This window comes from Rhyacophila brunnea, unplaced genomic scaffold, assembly GCF_057557595.1.
Source record: "Rhyacophila brunnea isolate RB1 unplaced genomic scaffold, BYU_Rbru_1.0 scaffold_5, whole genome shotgun sequence".
NCBI classification, from domain to species: Eukaryota; Metazoa; Arthropoda; class Insecta; order Trichoptera; family Rhyacophilidae; genus Rhyacophila; species Rhyacophila brunnea.
This window is the reverse complement of record NW_028233170.1, coordinates 30,390,628-30,415,429: the sequence shown is the minus strand read 5'-3', so window position 1 is coordinate 30,415,429 and position 24,802 is coordinate 30,390,628. Positions and strand designations below refer to the sequence as shown.

Genomic DNA, 24,802 nt, shown 5'->3' with positions numbered 1-24,802 from the left:
CGGAAGGTTGAATAGAATTGTTATTACTCTTTCATATGCATCCCGATGATCGCGACTATGAAGATTTTTGATGAAATATTTCTCTAAATGATTAAGTACATTCTTATTCTATAATATAAATTGTCATGTATTTATTATCTTTGTGAATGTCCAAGTTATTCTATAAGTAATAGGTAGGTGCTTTATATTGAATTTGAGTTCAGATCAGCTCAGTTTAGATTTGTTTTTTCCAGAGATGTCATGTTTTTAGATGTCCCAACACTTCCCAGGAAAAAAATAATGGATTCAAATGTAGTAAGTAGACTAGCTTAAAAAAATATGGGAAAATAATAGGTAATAGCTAGAATAAGATAACAATATTGTAACTAAAAAATAATAATAAAACAACTTAGTCTACTAAACTATGTTTTATTCAAAGAATAATTAACAAGATTTGATGAATGTAACATTTTTATTGAACATGCACAATTTGAAAACATCTCAAATAGTATATACCGACTATAAAAAACCATTGGAGTTAACATAATTAACCTAACCCAACTAAAATTTTGGAGAAATTCAGACTTCGGTTAGTAATTAATGTACATTAATTTTATCCTAAAGACCGATTGCGCAATTTGTGGAGCACTTCAAGGTAAAAATATGATTTCACTGATGATTTTCATTATAATTTGATGGGCTCTGCACACGATTCAATTGGTGAAGTACATTAGTGAAAATCTAATGGATGCGGGTTGATAAGCTATAAGGTATACATATTATAATACATAAGGTGTTTTTAAATTATATATATGATAAATTACTGTACTCATATATTGGAAATTAGAAAACATTTGAATAAAAGTTTCTATACTACAACACATTTTTGCTAAATCAAGTAACAAGTTTCAAAGTCATGATAAAGATAAATATTTCAATTATTTCAAATGTAAAACAATGATAAACACATCATATATATCTACATCAATAATATAAGCTTTTCTAAGCTTATTGTATACTCGCTGTCATAAATATTATTTAGGGTAATCGTGTAAGGAGATGAGGATTGATGATGATGTGTGATGAGCAGAGAATGAAGACTAATTGTAGTCGCTGGTGGCGAGTTACTGATTAATACATAGGTACAACACAGACAATAATATAAGATATAAAAAACGAGTGAGGTATTTAACCTGAGGCTAGGCGATATTGAGTGACTGATATGGAGTGACAGTTACACGATCAGGATAAAAGCGGAGTGAGATATTCATTTAATCGTGATAGCCTATTATTTATTGAACCCTTCACGATTTAATAATACTGACACTGAGTATCCCATGCCTTTTGGTGAGAAATGCATTTTATTATGTAGAATATGCATGTAATAAACAATATTATTTTCGCCATCAGCGTTATTCACTGAGTAAGTACTAACTGATACCGCTAACGGCCTGTGAAAATTTACATGAATAATTAAGTAATATTATTAATTTGAGAACCACTCATATGTCACGAATTATGCTGGCAGTGCTTGGTTGTCACATGACTTAATACACACATTTAATTAAGAATTTATACTATAAACAGACATTTAGTCAACACTGATGCAATGAGGAAAGAAACGCCATGATTTAAATAAATACGAACTGAGAAATTTCCATAATAAAGTAAGTATAAAAAGGACGGCACATGTCAATATTGTGGATTAAAAAAATGGGTAAAATGTTCAATCCCAGCATCGTGTGATTGGTAAATATCATACCTACTTAATTCTGGATTGGTAGCTAAAATATTTATTAATTTGATAATTAATTTAAGCTAATATTTTTTGGATCGTGTATGCCGAGATTTATAAGAAAAGAGTTAAAAAGAAAAAAAGAACAATCATAAGGTATTGATTTTATTATTATGACGCATGGAAATACCATGTTATTTTTTCTCAATAATGTTTTTTGTATGATTATTATCTAAGTGATAATTATTATCTATTACAAACCCGAATCGTAATACATAAAAAATTGAATGTAATTTATTCATAAATGATTATAAAATTAATCTATTCATTTCCATCTACTATACAATATAATGGTTTCTTATTAGTTTTGGCACTAATTAAGATTGAAAGAAAATTAATATAATTACTCCGTGAGTTCCAATATCTTGAAGCTGAAGTTGATAATATTATATAGTGTAATGGTAAAAAAAGTTGAGATTATTTAAATTTTAGATTATTTGGATACGTAGAAAATGACGTAGGTACTAAGCCCGGGTTTTTTTTTAAATTAATTTATTGCGATCCATGCTATTGCTTTCTCGTACAAGGTGGTACAATATCCATTTATGGATATGATATGAACAATAAATGCTCGATTGCAGTTTTAGATGAAGACCATTTATTTCTTAAATTTTCATATTTTTTGACCATGCGACCATGTTTATATTAACATATTTTTAATTTTTCGAGAAATATATGTTGGCCACTTTTTCAACCTATAAGGTTTATACTTTGACTCCAAACATACATTGAAAAACAATATGTGTATCTGCCAGACCCAGGATTCTAACATGGAACCCGCGACATTATAAGACAAAACGCCAGCCATTCAGCTATCGTGGTCGTTTCTTGATGACAATAATTAGATATTTTGTGTAGAGTTATTTTGACATTTTGTTGTTTAATATTTCGTGAGATGTTTGTAGTTCAATTTTGTAATTTTGTTATCTACACAGAGCTCCAAGAGCCCATTGCTTTTTTTTTAGTATTAGGCAGTTGTTGATGATATGTCGCAATGCACCATTTGAGACGTGTAACCGTCACATGGACAGCAGTCATCGTCTCTCAACTCAACCAGTGATTTGAAACTGAGATACAGTTTTACTGATTAAAATGAACATTTTCTAAAAAAATATATATTAGGTATATTAAAGTTAATAAAAAAACTGCAAATATTTGATTTATTGCAAAATATCAAGTTTAACTTTACATTAGTATTCAAAACCATAAAATAATGTATAAACTAAAAAAATAATTTAATAAGACGGTAAATAAAGAAAACTGTTATTTTCGCGACCATCTTGGTAATTTAATGCTTTTATACAAAAGTGCACAATGCCGCTGGGCTATTATTAATTGTTTATAAATAATTTAATGTGTCATTTTTTTTTTCAACTGAAAGTATTGAAGGAACGGTTTTTCGTAAAAAGATTCTTTGAAGATTAGATAGCGTTATAAAGATTATGGGGAATCATTGATAAAATTTAATCATTTCAGATTATTTTATTTGATAAGGTATTCGTCACAAATATACGCAAAACATCGATATTTGTTTAGTTAACAAACACTTGTCACCAGAAAACGTAAGTACGCATAAGTGAATTCATTATATTCTTATACATTATCAGATTATAATTGAAATAATATATTATTTATTTGCTAGAAAGGGTATACCTATATGCCAATAAATAAAACTATCTTATACGGTTACATGTAAGTTGTACGTATGCAGTTCATTGTGGGACACTTATTCGTGCGCCGCAGTACGTGAAACATGAGTTCGTATAACATTTTATGAAATGACGAGTTCTTCGTTGAACATTTCACCGTGGAATACAATTGAACGTATCTTACAAAATGCGGCGATATTTTGCAAATAGTACTGTTCTAATTAGATTAACCCTAACTTAACCTAACCTAACCTAGTAAAGACATCTCCACATGTTGTAGCATATGTACAAATAAACTCCATGGTAAAATGTTCAACGAAGAACTCGTCATTTGATTATATGTTACACGAACTCATGTTTCACGTACTGCGGCGCTCGAATAAGTGTTCTGCGGTGAACTGTTTACGTACAAATTTCCAGATACGATCTTATATGATAGTTAAACATCTATATTTCTTTTCCTTAAATTTCCATTTTAGTTATCTTTATAACTCAATATCAACGTTCTTCTTGTCTCAATTGTTTTTTTATTGTAAAATTTAATTATTAAATGATTATATTTATCCTTAAATTTCAATAATATTTAGTTTAACTATAATAGTTAGTTTAACTTTTAATAAATAGCTTGTGATACTTTTTACATGTAATATTATAATATTCATTTAAAGTCTTTGTAGCATCTACATATATCTAAAATCATGAGGTTATGAATATTGCTTTATTAGTCAAAATAGCTATCAATGTAAGTTACTCAAATAACGTAGAATTTACAAAAACTTTATTAAAAAAACCATATTGGGAATCTTCACATAAACTCTATGTTACTTAACCACCAATTATATATATATATATACTTATATGATTTAAAGAATCCAAGATGGCTTCCTTCTCATTGAGGAGTTTATCACTAGTCCTATTAATATGTATACAAGTGATAAAATGCGCTCCAAATGATGATCATCAAGAAATGAATATGGGAGACAAAGACTGGTGGGAGACGTCAATATTTTACCAGATTTATCCAAGATCTTTCAAAGATAGTGATGGCGATGGTATTGGAGATTTAAAAGGTTAGTACGATACCTCGTTCATATAGTTTTATAAATAAAACACAATATGTAGAACTAATTCCACCGAGTTAACTAAATTTAATCAAGTGGAATTATTAGTACTACATATTGTATTTAATTTCATTATATTATGTCTTGCATAAGTAGTTATATGTGTTAATGTTAAAAATCTTCGATTAGCTATTTAAGTATAATTTAATATAGCTTTTTTTGTTGTTGCATTATTAAACTATATATCTTACACCCGAATAAATACATAAATACTACATAATATTATAAATATTATTTTAAATCTATCATTTCATTTAAAGAGATAATTATACACATTGTTTATAATATCTTGGAAAAATACTTATTTAAAAATAAATCTTGGTACGGAGTGGCACTCAAACCTGCATCTGGCCAAAGTGGTTTACGAATTATCATACGTGTGACACCTAATCATAGCAAAATTAACTAACAGTAATGCGACTTAAGTAACTGAACGGAATTCGTTAAAATTAGCGACCATCTTTAAGAATTTTCGAAGCAAAGTACCTACTCAATAAAGAAATGCTATAGTCTTAAATATAGTATGTGTTATTTTATAAATATTAAATAAAAAACAATTTATCTCCGATTTGTATAGACGATCAAAAATAGATCAGAGTAGTAAAAGAAAATTAAAATAAAGAAGTTTTTAAAATGTTTGTTTATATGGGGACTTAAAAATCAGAAGTTAATACTTTCTAAGTAACTTTTACGTTTACTAAGAGATATATTTGCTATGCATATTGATGGGTACGATTATGTTCTCAGAATAAGTTAATTTAAAATTAACATGCATTTTCAATATAAAGAAATGCACGCTACACATCGTAAGTACTTAATTTTCACAGATGATGACGTTTTTTCTTCACTATATTGCCACCGATTACGTATCTGTGTAAAGAATTTCAAATCACTTCATACCCGGAAAAAAAGCGAAATATTATTATTTACAAATAATGTAAATATTTGTTACTCCAGTGAAGTAATAATATTATGACATATTATAGTAAGTAGTAATAGCTTTAAATTGTAATGTAGGTCCGTAACTATCTAATTCAGTCTTGATATAATCGGATTAAATTTTATATAGTAGGTACACCATGTATAATATTTTAATAGCGATAGGTTGTGATTTTTGCGTTTCATCAATAATAATTATCTGGATTTAAAAAAATTCAGTGACGCTAATGCGTAGGCCGTAGGTAATGTAATGATTGATGATAAAATATTTATTCAAAGATGAAAATTTGAACAGATTTTTCATTACTTAGGAATTTACTGTTATTTTTTTTTTTAATTTAATGTACCTACTATAAAAGTCGATATAAATAATTATTGTTAGAAGAAAATTTATTGTACATTTACGCTATTTGAATCTTTGATAATTATTTTTGGATTACTTTCAGATGGTATATCCTATATCATGTACAGCATGAGCATGCATTTGCAATATATTAAGATTAATAAAAATAGTCGTATTGTATTGTATTTCAGATTATGTTGGCAACTATGTTCTCTATTTTGTTCACTAAGTTATTTTAGTTTCAGTTATTCTTTGAAGCGTCAAATATATATTTACTTTTATGCTACATTGAAAGTAAAATTTTGCTATCATTTCCGAAACGTATAAAAACGAGATAAGCATAATTATCGATATTTTCTTATGTAGTACTATCGCAGCATTATTTAAGTTAACAATCTATAAAATATTTTGTTAAAAAAAGTATATATATATATGGCTTAGAAAATTTACTTTGTCAAATATATGCTTGGACAATGTACCTTGAGACACTATTCTGGTTTTACCTTGGAAAATGAACGAATGCACTGCAAAATTCATAAGAAAGCAAAGGACTCATCTTGTATTTTCAAATGTCGACAACATCATCGTTGGTCGCAGTGGTATAGTCAGAGTGAAAGTGTTGCCAACTCAAACAATTCTTCAATTTCTTCAATATCGTATTCCCACTTGGTCTTATTTTAAAATAATCTATATTATACAATAAAAAATGTAACACAGTATATACCTTATAAAAATCATTTATTACTCAAGTTATGGTTCATTTACACGTCGTAAAAAATACAATATTCGTATATACCACTATGTCCCAAGGTAGAACCATTATTGATAACCATAGAGTGTACGTTGGGATAAAAATATCTAACTGGTTTAACGGTGAGTAGTGATGTACGCATTGATGATAGCATACATGATTGTTAGCTAAAAGTTACTGCTTATGCAGGGCTAAAAAGTGTTCTTACTCGAACAAAAGATGGCTGTACAGTAACTAAAACATTAAAGGTACAACCCTCTCCCCTACTCGGCAGTATCGGTATCAAATGATGTTTGTTCGTGAAGGATTTATTTCTGAAAAACAAAACAGAAAAATTACTCTTGATACCGGTATCGATACATATAATATGTATCTATACTTTTTTGACGGCTCGAGTTATGCGTATTAGAATTACAATGTAAATATTATTGCATTCATCGAATTGTATCTACTCTAGTTAATTGATTTTTAATATAATTTTAGGAGTGATAAGTAAATTGGATCACTTGAAAGAAACTGGAATTGGTGCAACTTGGTTATCACCGATTTTCAAGTCTCCGATGAAGGACTTTGGTTATGACATTTCTGACTTTTATGATATTCAAAAAGAATACGGAACAATGGATGACTTCGATGCTTTAGTTGCGAAAACTAACGAAATGGGTAAGTACCTACATACCTACTTAATAATTATTATAGTACTATTATGTGTAATCATTATCACAAGGTTAGGTTAAACTATTTTTAAAGTAGGTACTTAATTAACATAAGTTAATCATAGGGAATTATTTTTCTTTTTTTAAAATTACACTAATCCTGAATTTATTAAAAAAAATTATTTTCCAAAGTAATACTTCAAAATATACAACCTTCAAATTATCCAGTACACATTATGTTTGAATAGATATTAATATAATATAATGATATTATTATTATTGAATTTGCGCTAACGAGGTGAAAATTTTCTGATTTGAGCTATAAACTGATTCCCATATAACTTATCTTCTTTATATCTTTAGCTTTCAACATAAATAACGTCTTAACTGTCATAATATCAGTAGTCAAATAAAAAAAATGTTTTAAATAAATCGCGCTAATAAAATATTATCAATTGTTTTTTGATGTTAAGTGTATGAAAAAAATAGGTAGAATGAATGTCTGGATTTGACTGGAATAATTAAAAATTAAATTTACGACTGGAATATATATTTTTTAACGTTGTTAATTATCATTATTTTTTGACATGAGTAAGTTAAAAGAAACTAATCGAATTTACACTATCTTGTCATTAAAAATGCTGTAAGTATAAAAATTTCACGGAATTTTTAATGCTGATAATTACAGTCTGTTATAAAGAGTAAACATAAAAAAATTAACCAATTAAAGTAATATTATATCGAAAGATTAAATTCAAAATTCGATAATCGTTAATCATCGTGAGGAATTACTCGGTATTGGTAATTACAATGATAAAATAGACTTAGTCATGATTTAAATCTACGAATGATAAAAACTTAAAATTGATTAATTGATAAATGAATGCGATTGATATTTTTTTACCACAAATATTATACTTATATCAAGATAGATAATCCAAAAGGGCTTAATATACATTTTAGCAAAAGTAAGTTGGATATTATATTTATGGGAATAATATCATTTTTAGCATGCTAAAAAAGTCAGCAACAGTTATTCTGTGATGAAGCTAAAACTACCATAACCAACAAGACTATTATTTGAAATTATACTTCAGTAAAATTTTACATGGTATTATCAAAATGTTCATTTCTTAGTTCTTACTTTATAGAGTAATTGACGATAATTTATAAAATAACACACTCGATATTGGTTTATTGTGATATTGGTTCACCATGTACTGAATACCGAGAGATAACCCATTTAAAAAATTACATATTGTGACTGACAGCCTTTTGGGTACCAAATATTAATTAAAAAAATTGATAAAATAGGTGTTAAGTTGAAAAATAATATTACTTAAAACTTTATCATTCAATTGGTAAGTAAAAAATAGTAAAGTAAATATGTTGCGAAAAAGTTGAAATTATTATTTAATAAATATATCTCATATTTAAAGCGAATAATCAGATATTCAAGTAAATATTTGATTATTATATACATAACAATAATAATATACTTACATATTAAAAAAAAAACTAAGTTGTTTGCAATCCATTGGTGGGCACACCATGTGCGAACAATCATTTTTGACGTTCGGCGTAATATTATATTGTTATGTAATATTTTTTAGATATGTGCAAATGTCAGAAATAAAAGATGTCCATTTTTTTTGACTAAAACGTATTTTGGATGTACTCATTTCTAACGTTCTTTTTCTACGTATTGGTGAAACAAATGAAAAATGGCAAAGTCATTATATAAAGTTGGTCTACATTGTACAAAGGTATTTTACAACGTTTTTATTAGCTCGCATTCTTGTTTGTCCGGTGATCGTTTGTCCAGTACAAATCTTGCAATCGATTTTTAACTAACTTCCCAACTAGCTAGATATTTGAAAATATATCAGAACACGATGCCAATGCATTCTTTTAATACTTTTAGCCATATTTAAGCAAAATTGAATTCACTTTCAATTAATTCTGTTTTGTATGAAAAGTTATTTCAGAAAAATCCGTAAAAAGTAAAAGACTTTTATTGGTTGCTAAGGGGGGTGATCCTAGCAACTAAATCATTAATATATACGTGCGTTACTATGAAAATCAAAATGAAATATCAAAATGACATTTCAATAGTATATATTTGTTTGTTTGTTTTTTATTTACTTCATACTCGTATAAAGTACAAGTTAGAGCATATTGAGCATAATAATTCAACAGAAAATTTAAAAACGTTGTATATAGAAAGTTCTTTTTATCTTGTAATTATTTGAAATCAAATTATTATCAACTTTCGAAACCCTAAACAATATAAAATAGGTACTTAATAGAAAAATAATATTGTGATAGATAAAAGATAACTATAAGTAACACAAAGAAAAATTATAATATACATTCAACCATAGCAATGTACCAAAAAATATTTTTTTTATTATGCTCTCTCCTGAATAATTTCTAATATGTGAGACCCGTTCTTTTACTTTTGACATACTTCTGATTTAAAAAATATATATTCACTTAAAACGGTTCATTGAACAAATATATGTTTAATTTTTATTGTCGTTGAATACACAAAGTACGCATTCAAAATATTTGAATAAACTATTGGTTGAAGCACTACTCAATTATGGCATAAGTGCATATTATTATACATAAAAAACGTTGAATAACATGCCAAAATTGTGACGCAAGCATATTATTTGAAGAATATTGTAAACAGATTAATATCTTCAAATTATCAAAAACAACATAACCGTTTGGTTTTATCTTTACTGTAAACATACAATATATTTAGTAATATTTTTATAATAAAATTAGATAATAACAGATATTAATATTGTGAAGATTATCTAATATATAATGCGTTTATATTAAAAACCTAATAAATCCACAATTCAATATAATATATGGTAAACGATATGTTTGTAATACAAGCGTGAGATATTGGTTTTAAACTTAATTTTTTCATGGTATTTTCAAATTAGAATATTACGTCTATTTTTATTAATCAAAAAAAGATTTATTTCAATAAATATACTCGTACTCAAAATAAAAAGTGACAGTATTTGTTGGTATCATTTTAATTACATTATCGATATCTGTAATTCATTAGGTTTTTAATTTTTTCGTATACTTTGAGGGCTATCTATTTAAAATTAAAGATTTATACATTATGTAAGTAGTTTAAAAGAAAAAGGGCTACTAACACTCCATAATCTATTACAGTTTTTACATGTTTTTTTGTACATTATACGTTTAAATATGTTAGATTAATAGTTTATATTGAGGTAATTCAATAAAACTATCAATTTTATTCTGTCGTGGCGCTTTTAGCAAGTTAGTATACTGTATATTTTAAGGATGATGTGGATTCCGGATCTAGGAGTAGGGGCTATTTAACAGAATCAGTGGCCATTTATGATGTTGATATGGCTCCGTGGTCTGGATGCATTGTCACTCGCGTGGTATTGTATGTTTGGGTTACCCGGTGCGCGGCACTTGACGGTACACAGTTTATGGATGATATAATATGGGGTTGATGAATGATGATGATTGGTTTTATGATTGATGCACACTACATTCACTCAAACCGTAACAAACTTAGTGTAACGAAGGCAGAACAGAATGTTTTGAATCACCCGATAGTTAACGCAGCGCGACAACATGCACTCGTTCGTATTCTTAAGCTGACTGAATGCTATTTGCATCACGGTCTATAATGACCCGTAATTGCTAACTATCTGGTCTTGTGACAATAATACTGGGATTTGAGAGAGGTGGGAAGTAATGATTACGGCCACCGCAATTTGGCGCAACCATTTTGTTTACTTTGAACATTACAGATTGACATATGTGAATTTAAAAAATGGAAAGAAATCATTATGCTTTTAACCTACTCATTGTATTATATGAATTTATTCATTGAATAATATAACCTACGTATTTTTATTAAATTTCGACCATATGTATATATAGGATTTTATAAATACATGCCATAATTTTTATTGTATTGTTGTTTGATTTTTGACAATTAATAAAATAAAAGAAATTAAGGTTATTATGGATTAAGAAAAAATACGATAAGATGAAATCACTATTATTATGTTATTTACAATTTTTTTTCAGGAATAAAGCTCATTTTGGATTTCGTGCCCAATCATTCCAGCGATCAATGCGAATGGTTTATACAATCTCAAAATGCAACAAGTAAATACGCAGACTGGTATATATGGGAAGATGGTAAAAACGATGCTAGCGGAAAAATGGGACCACCGAACAACTGGGTAATTACCTTGATTATATATTATTTCTCAGACGTATAGATTTCCTATACATTTTTGCTTCGACAAGTTTTATATACTTTAAAGTATAGACCTTATTATATTGCTAAAAATAGTATCTATAAAATATAACGTTATCCCGGTTATCTTGAAATTTAGATATGTAAGTACTAGAGTACATTTCCGAATAAAAAAGATTTAAGTCGATCGATAAGATAATATGCTGATATATACTGGAAAGAGACCAAAACTACACGAATTTACTTATAATCTGATGGCAAACCAAAAAAGTAATTTGTCACTTTAACACCAAATTAGATGTTGGGGTAGCGTTTTATTTAGGCAATGTATAAAAAATAATATAATTATACGTATACAAAATTACATGAAAATAAAAATGTGTATAATTATATGGTTACGAGTCAGACCTATAATGTCATGGATCCCGGGTTCGAATCCAACAAAATTCATGTTATTTTTCAACGTGTGTTTGGACCTAAAGCCGTGTCTACATTGGCAACAAGTTGCTGGCAATAATAGAATATATTATATTGAACTGATTTTTAACTAATTTTTAGTTTTATTATTTTTTATATTTATTCAAAAATATAGATTTATATATAAAAAATGTGTAAGTATATCTTAAAAGTCTTTTTATTTATATCGTACATTTTCATTTGATACAAAATAACTTTATTACTTTTAAATTAAACAAACAAAGTAGCTGAATAATTAATTATATATTAAGGCGATGTCTTTACCTACCAGAGGCACCTAGTAGAAAAATATGAAGCTTTCAATTTGAGACATTTTTTTGATAATTTACAATTTCAACTGTATTAATTAAAAAATATGTTTCTGAAAACATTAAAAGGAGAAATATTTTTCAAAGATAAACTTACAATTGTAAAAAAATGTGAATTTGTCAGAGGACCCGATCTAATTATTACATATATTTTATGATCATAGTTAATACTAAAATTTAGTTTATTAAGTGTTTTGTGTTGTACTTAAGATATTTTTGACAAATTCATAGTTTTGATATTTTTTATAGTTATTTAAAAAAAAAACATCAATTTTTTTATAATACAAATGTGTCAATTCCATCAATTCTTACAGGTGCAGAGGTTACCAATGAAATTTGAATCGATTATAAATTGATGGTATTTTTTTATAAACAGTCATATTATAATGAAAATGTAACTATAACTGTATATGACAATAAATACCGTGGATATTATTGTACTTATGTAATAGAATATATAAAACTATAATCATTTAGAATATTTAGATGAATAATTGTAATTATGTTAAAAGTTTACAATACTGTAATCACATAACAGCAGCTGTAGCAAAAATTTCGGATAGTAATAAATAAAAACTGTGCTATCTTAGTTAAACTAAACGCTGCATTACTAAAAATCTCTCATGACGTACCTAATTGATTAAAAATATATTTCTCACATTTTCAGGTCAGCGTATTCCGAAAATCAGCTTGGGAATATAATGAAAAACGAAAGCAGTATTACTTTCATCAGTTCACTGTTCAGCAACCAGATCTTAATTATAGAAATCCAGCTGTCGTCGAAGAAATGAAAGTAAGACTTAATTAAATATAAAATGGATAATTAAAATACGCCAAATATATTCTAAAATGGCGAGTAATGTCTATTGAATTCAAGTAAACAAAAAGAATATTAATAAATTATGCTTATATATATGTTAGAGATCAAATGTTTAGTAGGGTACTATTCACAATTCCCAGACAGATACATACACATTTTGTAAATGTGTTATTTTCGCTCGGTAATTTTTTACTCAATTATTGTTGTCACATGAATATTCACAAAATTAGCATATCTTCTCTCTTTTCTACATATTACTCCCATATAAAAATAATAATGACATTTAGATTGTAAATATCTGACAAATAAAAATAAAACATTTCATTCATTTCATTTCAGCTCATAGATACTCGTACATACATTTATTTAATTGGGTAATAACATTAAATTTAGTTTAATAAGTCAAAATAATAAATTACAAAAAAATTGTTTCTCGGCCTGAGAAGTATGCATAATGTCCTATTAATTATTTGGTCCATAACATATAGCTACATATTATATCAATACACATACACCAGTGCACATACATAACGATGTGTGAAAAACTCATTAGAGTAATTGCTCAATGGTCAATTATTTTGAAGCTTTTATTTTATATGAAATATTATTATTTACCTGTAATGTGGTTATTAGTATTTCAGTATATTTCCATTATTAGAATTCATTAGCATTAATTTCATTGTATGGATGGAAAAATAAATATTTTTGGCGATATTTAACAAATTTTGTTTTTCATAAAATATTTTTATACAACAATTCAGGGTAATTGATATTCAACAATCATTTAGTACCGACTGTGTGTAACTGATACTCAATATTGACACAGAAAACAATGAATATCAGAACAGGTTTCGTTTGCTTAGACTTTTTTGACCAAACTGTGTTATATTTAGAATAATATTATGATAATCAATTTTAATTTACTTTTATTAAAATAACAAATTAGTCGTAAAGATAGTAATATTATAATAGTGTTGATAGTAAAATAAATTCTCATCAGTTTTTCAAACTATATAACAATAGGTACTACATAATGTAGCTGTAATATTTAATCCATCTCATGTTAACTGATTTATTCAAAGTATTTCATATGATAATCTGATTACATATTAAATGTATCAATATGTATGAAAATGTCAAAATGATAATTTTATGGCAAAGTGCAATAAATGATTAAATTGAATATTTTTAGAACGTTTTGAGGTTCTGGCTCAAAAAAGGCGCAGCTGGCTTTAGAATCGATGCTGTCAACCACCTATTTGAAGTGGACAAAAAGGACTTTGGTGGAAAATACCCCGATGAACCACTAACAGGAAATCCCGGTCAAGGAAAAGATGACTATGGCTACTTGAACCATATTTACACTAAAGATTTGATTGACACGCAGTGGATGGTATATGAATGGCGAAAAGTTCTTGATGAATTCACAAAAAAGGATAATATCACCAGGTACTTTAATATTCCTCTCTAAAAAGTTCTGGACTAAAAAGTGTATATAACTATTTAAAAAATTGCGTTTTGGACTTAGCGCATCTCACTTTTCGGTGTTGGACGTATTATGGAACAAAATAATGCACTATATTATAAAATGTATTATATTGCCCCAAGGTACATACTTCATGGAATTTAAATTTATTTGATTTCAGTTTTGTACTAGTGCAAAAGTGGAAAACTGATATTTTTCATTAGAAGAGTTTGAACATTTAATTTCGTTCAGTAAACCGAGACAATGAATTTCAATATTTCAGATTGGGCTAATAATAAAAAGACTAATAAAACTTGTAATTGTAAATTTATGTGAATATTGTCAATTTTATTCATACGTATTATAAATTAAACAAAACTAAAAATATATTAAATTAACTGTACCTACCGTTTATGGAATAGATTTCCAATATTAGATACTAGATTTTAAATGAAAATAGGTAGTGTGATCCGGAAGAGTTTATAAAATAATATATTTATGGTACGGAAATCCCCCTATCAAAATTTCATAGTTAACTAACAAATACTGAAAAAAAAATGAATTGCTTCAAATAAAAAATTCACCAGGCAATACTATGTTTAATTTAACTTATAAAGAAGATCTTATTAATTTAAATTAAAAATTAGTGCAATCCTTGTGCTTGGTGTGAGCTACAAATAGTTTTTATGTGAGGTACCTAGGTACTAATTTGGTCAATTTTAATCTTAAATCTCCACAGTTTGTGATATCAAAACGATTTCTATTTTTCAGTAACAAATCTTGTATAGCGCTAAAGCGCCGCATTCAACTAAATAATATGATAAGAACAGTAATTTTCTCGGAAAGTCATGGCTGCAATATCAAAAAAATATTTTCGAAAATGCGTTTTTTAACAAAAAAAATGTACGAAATATTAATGATTTGCACATTGACCCCCAAAACATTCAAATTGCCCACCGGTGGGGCGTACGTCCTAAGTTGGGAAACACTGATTTAGACTATTAGATTATTTAATAAATACTTTCTTACTTAAAAAAAATATTGTAAAATAAATATTTCATAAAAATAATATAATCAACTAAATGATTCTTAATATGAATACGTAAGAAGCAAGACTTGTCTTCATTTTTGAAACTTATAACAGTCAACTTTTGAAATATTCAGATTAAACCAAATAACTTTATTAATATTAATTCAAACAATAGTCAGTGCAACTCATTGCATTCTATTAATATAATATAATACAACTTATATAGTAACGAAAAACCTCTAAATACTGTTGCTATTGTTATGTGTATATTATGTCAATGTCATATAATCGAATAGTGGCATAATAATGATAGTTATTCAATATTAGGATACATTTTATTCTCAACTTTTATCCACGAAAGCTTTCATAAATTTGTCAAAAAATCTAAGCTTCTTGTTTACACTTTGATTAATAAAACGCAATAGAAGATTGTATTTCTGCTGCATGTAAATGTATATAAAATTTCAATATTACATTACCCCATACTTATATTTCTTATATATATAAAAAATAGAAAAAATAATAAAACGCACCATTTTCATAGTAAAATTCAATCATACTTACCCTTGAATGGAAGAGTAGTCAGAACAGATGTATTGTAATAAATTTACCTTTTCTTTTTAGAATTATGATGACCGAAGCATATACTGATATCCACAACACAATGGCATATTTAGGAAATGGAACTAGTGAAGGAGCGCATATACCTTTTAATTTCGGACTTATATCAGATGTCAATAAATTTTCTACAGCAAAAGACATTAAGTTTGTTACAGACAGGTGGTTGACTTATATGCCAATAAAAAAAACAGCAAACTGGGTGGTATGTTAAATCAATAACAATTTGAATTTATAGATTAGAGATTTTTTTTCTTATTATTCAAGACTGAATTGAGGTAGATAAGTTATATACTTATATGAATCTAGTAATTTTAATAAAAATATACTAGTAAGTCATTGAGTGTTAATAATGAGATGAGTAGTGTAATATCTACTTACCTGTAAGGTTAGAATCTTTATTGTTCATAGTGGATAAAGGTAAAGTCAGTCGGGAGGAGAGAGACTTGCGTTCGAATACCACTTGGTCCAAAAAATATCTAAGATATACATACTACGTTTCTTAAAAGTTATGTGAATGTGTGTATAAATATTCACTTTAACGTTCATACTGATACTATATCCACCTATTTATAGTTATGTAAAGTATCTCATTTATAATTTTAAACAAAGCTAGATAACGTATTAATACATTATTATGGTTGAATTGAAGTATTATCACGACAAATTAATGGATACGGACGTAGACAAAACGACAATTAACTGAATATTATGTCACTCAACACTGTTAGAGAAATTATGCTATATAGTACTAAAGTAAGCACTGCCATTACGCTACAGTATGATACTCCAATCGTGACGATTATACAGTATAATATTATAGTTTAGAATTGTTCCGTTGCCTAGGCAGCGAATTTATTATACAGTATAATATTATAGTTTAGAATTATTCAGTTGCCTAGGCAACGAATTTATTATTGTCAGCCATTTGTAATTCCTTACAAAAACAAACTATTAAACGTCAGAGTGACAGTTGGTTCTTTAAAAATAAAAACAACGAGAAACCATTATGTAATTTAGTATATAAATTAAAGTGTATAGAAATAAACCAACGGCGTTCCAATAAGCGGTCCTTTTTCTTGAGTGTGTAATTTAACAAGATAATTAAGTTAAATTAATTAATTAATTAAGTCGAAGAATCTAGGTTATCACAAGTTTTGTTTTTGTTTTGTTACGCCAAAGAAGTATAACTTCTAACGCGCGTATATAAGTACACACACCGATTTTTTTTATCGTAAAACATTAAAATTGGATATATTATATAATACAACTGAATATCATTTCATTTAATTTTATGTGAGACAATCAGACAAAGAGGCGTATCAGTGTAGTAATAAGTGCAAACAAGTTATAAAACGTATACTCTAACTGGATCGACGAACTCACTTATCTCAAAAAAAGTACGTAGGAGAACTAGGAGAGGCTTTCACCCCGCAGTGAAAAGCTATTTATATTTCATAATTTTTCAATAATTATTTATTACATTTTTGTAAAATTTATTTATTATTGTTAATTTAGATTGGCAATCATGATCAATCGAGAGTGAGCACTCGTTATGGATTTGAACGAATTGACGGAATGAATATGATGGTACTCCTAATGCCTGGTGCTGGTATTACTTATAATGTAAGTATATTATTAATGTTAAACTGAAATATTTTTTAAGGTTCTCCATATTACCCTTTATTAAGAATATTTTATTTTATTAAATAATAATCGTTGCCAAAAACAGCACTCTTTCATCACACTCCCCTCCAAGATTTTGTTTTAAAATAAAATCCGGCTTATTCAATTCCAACAGTTAACAATATTAATTCCCTTCAGAGATTTTGTTTTCAAATAAAATCCGGCTTTTTCAATTAACAGTTAACAATATTAATTATTATTTAAAACCAACAAAACTACTCTTGATTTTAAGATTTAATTAACAGAAAAATTGGAAACATCTGCGTTCATAATTTTTTATTTCAAAGAAAATTCAAAATATCGACTGCTTTATCTGCAAACCGGCTTACTCCATTTGGGCAAATTGTTCAGAAACGAGAAAAAATATAGTCATTTAACCATCGAGCGGAATTTAACAATTTCAAAAATACACATGGATTTTTTTTACAAATAAGTTGTACTATGAATTAATACACTATTATATACATAAAGATTTTTTTATATATAAAGAAAATCTATATAAAGCGCCGGAATTGTTCCATTTACGATATTGAAAATTTGTGTGAAGAACGATAACGCATTTATTGATATGTTTAGGAGTTTGAAATTTTGTGTGACCATATAAAACATACTTTATAACAAAATTCTATCAAAATCTCATTTTTGGTCAAAAGGGCAATTAGTTGGTTTGCAGATTAAGCAGTCGATATGAAAATATGTCTGAACCAACAAGGTTTGAAAGTTTACCGTTTTATTTATACAGGCAATCTTTCACAAAAAATCGTACACACATTCAGTTTTTCCTGCACCTTGCATAAAAGAATTGGCTATAAACCGTTCTATACTGTTTGAACTGACACATCATTAGCTGCATTCCACCTAATAACAATCCTATAAATGAGCTGACTTGATTTTCCTAAGCCATGTTAAAAAGTATACACCCGTCAAACCTATTCGAGTTTAGCTAAAAGCCAACTATATGGAAAGTTAATCGTCTGTAGGTAGGTTTTATGAAAATGAATATGACAATGCATAGTTCTTCATAGGACAAAACATAGATGGCGCTGCCTACGCCAAAATATCAATTTTGCGACTAAGCACCTTACGCTATTGGGATTCGTTTCTAGTGCTACTGACGGCAAAGTATGGGATCTTGCTATAAAATAGGTATACTTGGAGTGAACTAATCTTTCGGCAGGTTTACTTGAGAGACTGGCTCAAGCGCTTTTATCTTATTCATATATTGTTCCTTCTGATCAAAACCATTGTCTTAGTACGACCATTTTAATTCATATTATTATAATTATCTATGAACTCTACCTGTAGTAAATACATCTCAAGTTAATCGGCAAGTGTTTTATTATTTTATAAAGAAACAGTTTGCTAATTCATGAAATTTGTAATTTTTTGATGAAAGGGAGAAGAAATTGGAATGGAAAATACTGATATCTCTTGGGAAGATACTGTGGACCCTCAAGCCTGTAACACAAATGATCCAATCAATTACGCGAAGTCTTCAAGAGATCCTGCTAGGACACCTTTCCAGTGGAGTGAGGAGAAAAACGCAGGTTTGATAGATTATTTCCACATTCATTTATAATAATTGTTTCTAATACGTATATATTATTATATTATATAAAAATAATCGGTCTCTCATAAATAAACAGAATTCTAACTTATACCCAATTAAGTCATATTAAGAAGTTGTAAAAATTTGACATATTGAAGTGACGCTATCCAGAAAACTGTTATTTAATTTATTTTTACAGTGTGATTTAAAAAAAATATATTTATGAAAAGTTCTCTCTGGATGTTTAGTTTGGTATCTACCAGAAACAAATTGGGTGATTTATTGTAATATGTTTGAATTTTTTAAATATAATCCCAGTGGATTTATCAACGAATTGTTAAAATTTTGTTTATGAAATACAAATACCTAACTTCGGTGACCTATGATAAATAATATTATTTTTTTTTATGAAAATAATCGGTACTGTTCGGTTATCAGGAATACAGCGGATAACACATTTTGAAAATAGCCGATAAACTGGATTATTTGTTAGGTTAACCTAACCAAACCAAACCTAACCTAACCCAACCTAACCTAACCTAAACTAACCCAAACTAACAAATAATCCAGTATATCGGGTATTTTCAAAATGTGTTTTCCGCTGTATTCCTGATAACCGAACAGTACCAAATAATCATAAATTGAAGATAGCCGTGATAATAATACAATTCTCACGTCTTAATGACGCCAACATTTCATGGAAAATTTGTTTTATAAAAAGAATTGAATAAATACCGTGTTTTATAAATATTATATCTTATCGTCACCTTACTATTAAGACCTCGTAAGTCCGATATTATGGAAAAATGAAGTTTCTTCGACAAAATTTAAACAAAAAAACATTTTAAATCTTATCAAAACCTCGGTTCTCTAGACTAATATCCTATCAATCTATCGACAAATTAAAAAAAAAACTCTCGTGGTTTCAAACATGGAATTAAAACCTCGTATTTCACAACCAGTATTTAGCAGATTCATCAATTAGAGAGGTGTTTAAAACATTGTTTTTATTAAGTTTTTTCCTTCCCCTCAACATTCTTCTCAAACAGGCTTACGAGATTTTAATAGGAAGGTGACGAATTATATTAAAAGAAATTAGAATTTAGTTTATAATAAATTAAGTGAATTTATATAACTTTAATGTTTCACAGGATTTTCCAATGGAAGTAAGACTTGGTTACCTATCAACATAGATTATAAAACAAATAACTTGGAAAACCAAAAATCAACTAACAGAAGTCACTATAGAATTTATCAGACGTGTTCCAAGTTGAGGACTCTCCGTACATTTACGCATGGAAAGGTTAACTCGGTTGCTTTTAATGACGGGGTCTTTGCTTTTGTCAGGTAATTATATTGGAAATTAATTGTATATTCGATTCTCTAGAATTTCATTTGGGTCTTATCTACCTTCAGCTTTTACCTGTGAAACAACATTATTGTGGTTTATAATATTTGTGGTATAAGGTAAATGAAAGTATAATGACTTTTTATGACGTAGTATACGAATTGTGGATAACTGATACTTTTTTTATGAAAAATCAATATATTATGTGTCTTATTTAACTATACTATAGACATCACATAATTGCAATTCATGTTAAATGGCAAATTACATTTTTTTATTAAATATTTATAACCTCAAAAGAAAAAGAAAGCCAGCAAAAAAACTTTACATAGAAAACGATACAACACAATGAATAGTGTTATACATCAGTTACAATAGTGCAAAAATTCACGAAACCATCACATGCACAATTCTTCAACTCATTTCTCGGAAGGCGAGGTCAAGTGTGAGTAACGCGAGCACGCAAGTGAAATTTTACGTCGAACGGCATCACTATATCCGTCCCGCTCTATTGCGTGCCAAAGTATTAAGTAACCAAATAAAGAAAATAACAAAAAAAAAAAAATATATATATCTATCAGTAGATAAGGGTTCAATTATGAATCATCGATTAATACATTTTGAATATTTTTAATTAAGTTTAATTATTTTAATTTTAATGTTTAATGTTAATTTTATTTTATTATAGATGTAGGAATATAACATTCTTACATAATTATAAGCCATCTTAGAAGTATACATATTCGAAGTAACATCAGCTTAGACTAAATCAATTGCTGCCTGGAATTGATTCTTTTCATCAGGCCTAAAATATTATATGGATCTTGGCTGCCTCAGGTCAAGGTTTTTAACTTTAGGTGGTACCATGTCTTTCTTTATGGTACTATATAGTACAGGGTTTTATTACCGGCGAGATCGCATTATGAAATTAGAAATAATCTAAAATGGCGATAATTTTAAAATTATTGGGGTGACGTTGAACAGAGAACGGATAAAAGTTTTATGTGATAATACACGCATAACTGACAGCAGTGTGAGAAGGGAGGCTATATTTAATATTAAGCTATTGAGGCTTTGAATGTTAACAGTCATCAAACAACCAACACGGGTAGTACCCATACCGTATTGTGTACCAAAACAATAGAAGTATTAAATATATTAACGAGCTCTAGCAACATAAGCAGAGAAATAAAAAGAAGGCCGCCCGCGCTAACTAACGGTGATATAACATCACCAATTCCATTGACGTCAGGCGTTACAGCTACAATCATTAGCAATAACTATTGTTTGTACTTTTGTTTTGCACTTCAATCACACAACCCGACTCTCAATAGACTTAGTTATATGACAAACCCTGACGGCTGTGTAAAAATGTGTACTAGCCACTTGTTTAATCTATTAGGCTGTATCCAAACATACAATTTTAACCAACAACCTAGAACTATAGCAGCATGACTTCGAAAAGAGACCCATAGATGGCGCGGCCCATTGACTGGACACCGTAAGCGCTATGTAGACAGATTAGGATTTAACTCTATCATGACTCCGTAATTGATATCTCTCACAGTCTTACAGCGAGTCAGTTTAGTCTGATTAGCTCTGATCCATTTGATCATACATGTCCTCTTTTTTGAGACTAAGCACCTTACACTATCGAGATTCATTTAAAGTGATAAATGTGGTATCTAGTTGTCAAATGTGATACCTACCTGAACCTTTGGTAAGTTTATTTAGTTATTTGGTCGAGCAAGTCATCTTATCTTATTAATCTGTTTTCCTGTACCGTTTGAAGTATTCTCTGTTATTGTTGGTTAATCTCTGTGAACTCGGAATAAATACTAAAACCGGAAGTGTTTCTATTAATTTTATAACTAAAACATACTATACTGCCCTTCTACGGAAGAAGGCAGTAACTCGCAAAATTTGTGAAATTGAGTTATGAATGACATCCGTTAGGTAATTTTGAAAGCTATATATTCTGTTCACTTTAAAATCAGTATTATCACTAAAATTCCGTTAAAATATTTAGTGAAAAAATAGACATCTTCTAAAATAATACATTTTTTTTAGCAAAAAGGCACTAATTGCACATATTCATTGCAGTTACTGCTTGTTCATTATTACTTTGTTTGTATTTTAACTTCTTACTAATAAAAATTACCACCGTTTTTTATTAATTCACAGTACTAAAGTTTGAAAAAAAAACACATTGTGTCATTTATCTCGAAAGTGTGTGAGAGTTAGTTACTGCCTTCTTCCTAAGAAGGGCAGTATAACTGGCGACCAACGTGGGCCCAAAGTGTTTCTATGTTATAAATAACTAAAAACCATCATATAAAACTTAATTATTATAGTCATTAGAATATTTTTTTGTTTATACAGGTCATTGGCGTCAAATGATTCCTACGTTGTTGTCATAAATTTGACCAATAAAAAAGACAAAGTTGATTTGAGCTACTTCGACAATCTCGCCGATGAATTATATGTGGTCGAAAGGAGTATCATGTCGACAAAAGAAATAAAGTAAGAAATTTTTCTTTATCTGACATTTATATAACATAACACTTATAGCTTACATCTATGTAAGTTTTTTTTATTTCTTCCACAAAACTTAGCATTTATTATAACCGAATTCATCTTGGATGAACATTGTCAACATTTTTACAACACAATATTCATAATAATTAACTATTTCTTTTATTCAACGAATAATTCACAAGATTTAAGAATATATCATTCTGATTATTGAACATATATAATTTTGAAAAACACTTTCTGAGAGAGTATATTATAACCAATAGAAAAAATCTTTTTTGAAAAAAGTAAGCCACCCCGGCCGGGAATCGAACCCTACATCTCCTGAGTTTACGCCCCATCCGTCGCATTTAAACAATATGCTACGGCGTGACATACTAATTGCGACAAATTTCAACTATTGGTCAATTTTAATACATACTCATCAGCGTTCTTCCAAATCGCTGATGAGTAGGTACTTTTTTCAAAAATGATTTTTTCTATTGGTTATAATATACTCTCTCAGAAAGTGTTTTTCAAAATTATATATGTACAATATTTATAATATTTACTCATACAATTTTACATATTATTATAATATTTACATACCGATACCCCCCAGTTCAATAGGGGAACAACTCATAAAACCTTGTTCCAAGATAATGGCGTTTGAATTTTTTGCAGTAATTCTCATTTTAATTATTTCGATGAAAGTGCATGTTTTTTATATTTAATTTAGTGGAATTCATCAATGCACAATGAAATTGTACATTTTAATAAAGAGTAAACCAATAAATTTGATTATATAACGGAATTACTGATTAATGTCAGAAAGGGTTATTCGATTTTATGACACATTAAAGAAATTTTTGATTATTTTTTTTAATGAATTATAAAGAAAAGATTATTCTACATCGAATGGCATTCTTAACTCAAAACCCTTAAATTTTGAGTTGTTCCCCTATTGATACACAAAACTCCTTCAAGATGAATCGATTAAATCATAAGATTTCACACTAAGCATGGATAATAAAAAAATATACTTATTGATGAGTTTTTGATTTGATTTAGGGATTCTGGTTTTGTTTTGTGTACGTGGTAATTATTAATGTGTATGTAATCATGTATCAGTCAATAATGATCTTTTCCAGCAATTTTTATTTTTATAAAACCCAGTCTTTTCATCAAGTATTTTAATAGTGAAATAATAATAAGCACAATATAATAATTTCATAAAAAACTCATGCATCTTAATGATTTATTACAAAATAATTTGTTTGATTTTTTCAGTCAGGTAATACCATTATGGATATTACAATTGGAAGCATTCGAATCAGTCGTATTAAGATCACCCAACAATGGAGCAAGTCAACTGGCGTCAGGATTACTACTGATGATGGCATGTGTTCTAATTAAATTGATGTAAAATTAAATTTTACTTAATTAATAAGATTAGTAAGATATTTTAAGATTGT

At 28.1% G+C, this 24,802-nt stretch overlaps 1 protein-coding gene across 1 annotated transcript; it reads left to right on the top strand.

Moving 5' to 3' along the window:
- The first annotated feature begins 4,298 nt into the window (after positions 1-4,298).
- LOC147066269 (maltase A1-like) lies at positions 4,299-24,753 on the top strand. Its single transcript, XM_085955743.1, has 11 exons — positions 4,299-4,493; positions 7,061-7,240; positions 11,338-11,495; positions 12,965-13,090; positions 14,310-14,566; positions 16,237-16,435; positions 17,749-17,856; positions 19,313-19,463; positions 20,617-20,812; positions 23,196-23,336; positions 24,618-24,753. Exons 1-11 carry the CDS (start codon positions 4,301-4,303, stop codon positions 24,751-24,753), a joined length of 1,845 nt encoding a protein of 614 aa, XP_085811869.1. The 5' UTR covers positions 4,299-4,300.
- The last annotated feature ends 49 nt before the right edge of the window (positions 24,754-24,802 follow it).